Source organism: Dipodomys merriami, unplaced genomic scaffold, assembly GCF_024711535.1.
Source record: "Dipodomys merriami isolate MVZ:Mamm:240054 unplaced genomic scaffold, mDipMer1.0.p SCAF_672, whole genome shotgun sequence".
Classification (NCBI taxonomy): Eukaryota; Metazoa; Chordata; class Mammalia; order Rodentia; family Heteromyidae; genus Dipodomys; species Dipodomys merriami.
Window position 1 is genome coordinate 174,584 of NW_027206260.1, and position 7,039 is coordinate 181,622.

Below are 7,039 nucleotides of genomic sequence, written 5' to 3' on the forward strand. Positions count from 1 at the left end.
TCTTTCTTTCTTTCCTTCCTTCCTTCCTTCCTTCCTTCCTTCCTTCCTTCCTTTTTGTAGGTCATAGGCCTGAATTCTGGGCCTAGGTGTGGTCCCTTAGTTCTTCAGCTCAAGGCTAGCACTCTACCACTTGAGTCACAGCACCACTTCTGGCTTTTTTCTGCTTCTGTGGTGCTGAGGAATCGAACCCAGGGCCTCATGCATGCAAAGCAAGCACTCTACCACGGAGCCACCTTCCTAGCCCTTCGATTTCTTTCTCATCATAATAAAGTACAGCTACTGCACAGCTCATTGAATTGCTGTCAGGCTAGGTTCCATGTGCTCTATAGACTGCACCAGCACAGAGGAAGAATCTAATATCACTGTTATTTATTCATGTAGTTAGTTAGTTCATGCCAGTCCTGGGGCTTGAACTCAGGGCCTAGATGCTATCCCTGAGCTCTTCAGCCCAGGCAAGCGCTCTAACTTGAGCCACAGCACCACTTTCAGTTTTCTGGTGATGAATTGGAGATAAGAGTCTCCTGGACTTTCCTGCGTAGGCTGGCTTTGAACCATGATCCTCAGCTCTCAGCCTCCTGAGTAGCTAGGATTACGGACATGAGCTACCAACACCTGGCCTTTCTCTTGCTTCTTTGGGGCTTTCTTGCTTGAGCAAGACCATTCAACTGGTTTACTCTCTTTTTCCAGGCTACTAGTTACTCACAAAGAATTCCAGTTCAGAAAAGGAAGGCTGTGCTTTACTTCTGTGTCTAGTAAAGGTAGGCTAAGTGGTTAGACAGGTATGTGTGTGGTGGTGATGGTAGGGTTTCACAGAGCCTCTCTCTAGCCCTCCCAGATACAGCCTAGCTCTGATGCTACACAGCTACTAGCATCACTGATATGGAAAAAAAAAACCCCAACTAGCTCACTTGGGCAGATTTAACAGTGTTCCCCAAGTACATGTGTGCGTAAGTACACGCACACACAATGAGTACAGCGTGCACAAGGCCATCGCACGAGGCTAAGCAGCAAGGTACTTTGGTGTCTGAGCTATCTGTTCCTGTTCTTTACTGAAAGCTGCATTGTGGGACCCAGGGGGCTTGAGATGTGGATGAGTCAGGCTTTGCCCAGTGCTGAATCAGAAAGATGCAAACGTAGCAGAGCGCTACCCTTGGTCCCTGGTCACACAGCCTTGTGTACCCCCATGGCCAACTGTAAACACTATTTTTAATCTCTGTGAAACCACCACCGATATGGACGACAAGCCTATTGCTGCATTGGCCACAATACCTTTTTCCTAGGTGGGAAGATTGAGGCCTGAAGGGAAGGATCCATCCCTGGAGGAGACAGAAGGCAGGCTCAGAGCTCAGAGCTAGGAGGGAGAAATGGAGGGGGGGCCATGCGGAAGGGAGGAAGGAAGGTCTCATTTTGCTTCCGGCAGAACCTCCAGAGCTGGGTAGCTGGCAATGGATGGATCTGTCTTGGTTGCAGGGTAGCTCTGAGCCCCTGGGACAGATTCGATTGCTCCCTGTTCCTCTGTCTGTCCTCCTAAGAAATGGAGGTTGAAGCTCACTTGGTTTAGATCCAGGTCTTTGTCTAACTTGTATTTGCTTGCACCGTATAGTTCTGTATGCAAGGAGTATTTCTGTACCTTCCATGCCCCCCTCTCCTCCCGTGTGGCTGGCCCTGTGCCCAACTGTGTCCCTATCCGTTCTTGTAATTGTTTCTTGGCTGACCCTGTGATCACTGGTGGCCTAGCCCCTGTGCCCAGTGCTCTGCTCCTGTTATAGTCAAGATGACATTGACACAATGTGACAAAGAGCTGGAATATTTTGACTTAAGGATTCTGCGCGGAAGGCCCACCCCCACCTCTGCCGCCCCCATCCCCACTCCTGCAGGAGACCGGTCCTAGGCTTCAGGGACATGTGGCTCTGGGGAGGGGGCTCTATGAGGCACAGGCAGAGGAAAACCATCTGGAGCAGCATAGACTGCCAAGGAGCTGTTGTCCCCGGCGAGGGAGCTATGGAACACAGGGGAGGAAAGCTTGGGCCTGAGCCTGGGCCCCTCACCCTCTTCTATCTTCTAGGACTAAGTGATAAAGGCTCTTTAATTCCCCCCACCCCACCTTTAGGTGGGCCCAAAGGGGTCAACACCCAGAGGATTCCTCTCCCTATCCTTGATTGTACTCTTGCCTTCACTTTGGGTCTGGTCTAGACACAGTGATCAACTGTCTGGGTAAGGGGGAGAAAAGGCTGGCTGTCCTCACTGGGGCTTCTGGGTTTTTCTGTCTCCCAAGGCCCCCAGAGCAGGCCTCTTTACTCCTCATGGGGCGGGGCCCCTGTTTTCCCACACTCCAATCACCCCGGGTTACTGGGGGCTGTGATGTGTGCTGTTGCCATGGCGATGGACTGGGGGCAGGGCACCTCGGGCATGGAACAGGACTATGGAAGCCACCAAGAAGGTGGGGGGCCCTGATCCATCGGGCCCCCAAGGCCACCCCTCACCCAGCAGTCAGCAGCTAGGGGGTGGCCTCAGAGAGTCCCAGGGACAATGGGTAAACTCAGGATCCCTATACTTGCAGCAGGGGTTGTCAATGCCCATCGAACCCATCTCTGATGAAGCCTGTGGCCCAGCCTCCCAGGCCAACATCCCTGAGCCCATTCACCAACTACCCCAAGACCCTGCTCAGGTTATCTCCCCATGTAACTATGAGCAGGACTCCCAGGATGCCCTGAGACTCTCGTCTACTAACCCATTCCCGAGCCCCACAGTGGAAGCCCAACAGCATCTCATCATGGATGATGGGACCCTCACCTTACCAGTGTACACAGGCAACAACGGCACCAATGACACAATCCAATATGGACCCAGCCTCTCTCGGCTTCAGCTGCACATTGGGAAGGATGGTAAGGTTCCGGCTAAAGTCCTTATAGGTTGGGGCAAAGGTTCTTGCAGCCTTGATCAGGTGACCCCCTTGGGCCCCAGGAAGAGTCGGTGGCTGCCTTACTCTCTCTCAGGAGAGAATGGTATGTGTGAAGGCCAACGTTTTATTCTGGATCCATCTCAGGCTCCAGATCAGGCTCTTACCCAAGATGGAGGTCAGAACAAATACCCATGTCCAGCTCAAACTCCTGCTGTAACAACAGCTCCTTCGTCCCCATCACTTGCTCGTTCAACTCCAGCTCAGGCTACTACTCCGGCTCCCCCAAAGACTCCAAAACCTGCTGTAGTTGGACCTTACACCTATACCCTGGACCCCCTGACTGAAAATACTGCGATCAACAAAGGCTCATCTAGAGACCTCTGTGGAAAGTGTAGCCACCGATGGTGCACCAACTCGGAGCCTTTTAAAATGGTCACATCTTGCCAGAACAAAGTGAACTTCCATTCTAGCGAAGGGCCTCCCATCCCAGCATCGATCCCCAAATTCTCACAGTGTACCCAGGAATACAATGGTGCCAAAAGGCAGGTGCCAGCTGAGCAATTGGAGGACCTAGCAGAGAAGTCCACGGACTATGCTTTCAGTCCAGGCATCCCCAAATCAGATCGAGAGTCAAGGACTGTCAAGGCCCAGAAGAGTTGCAAGAACGTCTCCGACTCTCAGCCAGACAAGCAGTTTCCTATAAGTGGCAAAAATTATGGCTCCCGTGTACCACTGTCTTATCACACAACCTGCCAGAAGCAATTCTCGCCCCAGACACCTGGGGCAGCTATGCAGGTCCCCACCTCCAGTGCCCCCACCTGCCAGCTCCAGAATTCTGTAGAAGACCATGTATTGGTGTTTGATATGGCCACTGGCAATTCCAGGATGGGACTCATGTGCCATGACCCTATGGGATCACGAGCAGTACTGGTGGGCCTCATGCCCAACCACCCACCCATCTACGTCCCTGAAAACGGACCCACTACCTTGCCAACGGCCAGTCCAGCTCTTTCCTCTGACAGCAACAACTCCAGATTCTGGTCCACCACGGCCATACTATCCAGTCCTGTGCCATCCAGTCTCTCCTCTAGTAGCTATCCAGAGGTGGCCTTGCTCCCCAAAGAGGCAAGTCACAACCTAGGATCGCAGAAGTACCTCCCTACTGAGACACCTGTCAGGGTCGACATGCTCACCAGGCCTGTTCCACTGAGAAGGCCCAGCCAATATGGTGAAAGCATAGTGACCCACATTCCTGATCTTAGCTGGTCCAAACCAGATACGGGAAAGAATGAACCTACTCCCACCATCTGGATGGTAGAGTCCTCCAGGATGCCAGATCCCTCCATGGCCCAGAACAAGAAATGTCAGTGGATGAAGTCAGATCCATCAACCAATAACCAGGTAGTGTCTGGATCTCTGCTCCAGGAGGATGTAAATGGTCACAACCAGAAAGAGGTCATTACAGCTCACCCTGAGAACCTTCAGGCTAAAGATGCTTGGCAGATCCCCTTCACTGGGCAAACATTTTTCAATGGGCAGAACTTCCTTGCTAGACAGCTACCTGCAGCTGAGAAAGGCTCTCTGATTGGCCAGCCTCCTTCCACCAAGGCATCCTCTTTTACCAGTCTGCCTCTTCTTACTGGACAGACCCCTCTGGCCAGACAGTTTCCCGTCACTGGGCAGGTACCTCTCACAGGAAAGCCACCCATGTCTAAAGTACCCTCTCTCCCAAGAGAGCACTTCACCTCTGGAGAACCTAGCCAAAGCTCCATCAAGGAAGATAAGCCTGCTTTGGGTCAGCCTACCCCAGTGGGGGTACTCCATACGCCCCTAGCCCCTGAGGAGACCCATCTCTATGTGAATAGAGGTAAAGTTGGCATCAATGGGGCGCAAAGCTTCAGCATGCATCAGCTTCCATCCTGGCAGCAAGGAAACTCCCCCAGGGCCTCTGAGGAACAGCCTTCGCTGGTCACATTTGCCACACCGGCCACTGGCTGCAAGGTGGTACCTGTGGCCCCTGTGGGCACTGAGCCTCAGAGTGGGAATCAGTTCAAGCTGACAGCTGAAGACATTACATGCTCGTCAGTGGTAGCACATCTTGGCCTTCTCCGTGGGTCCTGCTATGAGCTGGTATCCGCTATGGATGTCCTGCCCGTACGGTCACCGGTGCTCTACCGCCACACTTCAGGCTCTTACCAGAATATGGCAGCTATCGTGATCGATACAGGCACAGGATTCACCAAATGTGGCCTGGCTGGAGAAGACCACGTCCTCAGTGTGGTACCCTCCCAAGTCCACATGCTACAGCAACCGGGCCAGGGCCAGCCCCAGTATACAGTGCCTGAAAACCAAGAGAGCTCCTATCCAGTGCTCAACCGAGGTGTGGTTTCGGACTGGGACGCGTTAGAAGTGCTGTGGCAGCATTTGTTCTACTGCAGGCTGGGGGTGCAGCCTGAGCAGCTGGCTGTGCTTGTAGCTGACTCCCCTATTTCCCCGCGTACCAATCGAGAAAAGGTGGCTGAAATACTCTTTGAGCGTTTCCACGTGCCAGCTATGCAGACAGTGCACCAGGCTCTGCTGACACTCTATGCTTATGGGCGAACCACTGGGCTAGTGTTGGGCAGTGGTCATGGGACTTCCTATGTAGCTCCCATCCTCACCGGGGATTTAGCCCCACTTGACACCTATCGGCTAGATGTGGCTGGGACTGACCTCACGGACTATTTGGCTCAGTTGCTGCAGGCAAGTGGTCACTCTCCACCTAAGGCAGGACTGGTCAATCAGATTAAAGAGGCCTGCTGCTACGTGGCCCTGGATATGGAGGCCGAGATGGCTCGTACCCAGTCCCAGGCCCGGGTGGATTTTGTGCTCCCAGATAAGCAGATCATCACACTGGGCACTGAGCGTTTCTGTTGCCCTGAGGCTCTCTTCCAGCCCAATTTGTTAGGCCTAAACCAGCCAGGCCTCCCACAGCTGGCTCTGTTAAGCATTAGCCAGTTAGAGGCTAAGCAGAAGCAGCAGCTGCTGGCTAATGTGGTGCTGGAAGGTGGCAGCACCCTGGTGAATGGTTTTCCTGAGCGTCTGAGACAGGAACTGGGTCCTGATGCTACTGTACTGGGCTCTTCCCATCGCGCAGTTGCTGCGTGGCTGGGAGGCTCTATCATGGCATGCCGGAATTCCTTCCAGAGCTTATGGCTCAGCCGTCGTGAGTACGAAGAAGAGGGCCCATGGGCTATCTACAAGTACCAGCTATGAACACATAAAGTTCTGGTTCTGCTTGCTTAAAGGATTGTTGCATATTTCAGGCAGAAAGTGGCATGGGGGAAAGCGGGCATGAGGTCAGGGAAGAGGGCCCTGGCTCTCCCCGAGTTGGACCCAATAGAAAGTTCTTGTCTCTTCCTTCCAAAGTCGATAGATCCATAGATCCGGACAACCTGCCTTTTTCCTGGAAGGGTCCTGAAGCCCCTTGACTGGGACTAGCTCGGATCTGGCCCGACCTTTACTACACCCCAAGGGCAACCACAGAATGGCTGCTGTGGGTTTTGCCCCGTTGCCCTGACAACAAGTGCAATTACCCTTGATTGCCAGCTAGTTGCCATAGCAATTTCAAACATAATGTAATAACCCACACAGCCTAGAGTGAGTCATAAGGTAGGGGTGGGGGGCAGCCCCTTCCCCTACCTCTAAAAGGAAGATGGCTTCCCCCGGCCCATCTTGGATCTTCTTCTGGGGGTTTGAGGCCAGCAACAACAGACAATAGCAGGGCAGTTCCAAAGATGGCCAGGGATCGGATGCATTTGACCTTAAGGGAGGATACTTATCCAAATCTAGGATGCTTAGGGGAGCTAACCAGGTAACACAGGTATCTCCTAGAGTCTTCACCTTGGCTGGAGCTCTAGCTAGGTTAGTAGGGGTTTCTGTCAGCCAGCCCCAATGTAACACATTGGGAGCGACTGGCCTTTGGTCCCTAGGGCAGGGAGTAAAGAGGGCAAATAAATCCTGGATCCTGGATCAGAAATGGTAGATGAGGCTCAAGCCTGCTCTAGGATACTGAAACTCACCTCTTATTCTGCCCCTTTGATTTGCTAGCAATTTGGGGCTCCCTTCTCCTCCCTAGCTTATCTTTCCAGACATTTC

At 53.0% G+C, this 7,039-nt stretch overlaps 1 protein-coding gene across 1 annotated transcript; it reads left to right on the forward strand.

Moving 5' to 3' along the window:
* The first annotated feature begins 2,402 nt into the window (after positions 1 to 2,402).
* Positions 2,403 to 6,162, forward strand: LOC138815832 (uncharacterized). The gene has a single exon (XM_070005191.1). It carries the CDS (start codon positions 2,423 to 2,425, stop codon positions 6,155 to 6,157), a length of 3,735 nt encoding a protein of 1,244 aa, XP_069861292.1. The 5' UTR covers positions 2,403 to 2,422; the 3' UTR covers positions 6,158 to 6,162.
* The last annotated feature ends 877 nt before the right edge of the window (positions 6,163 to 7,039 follow it).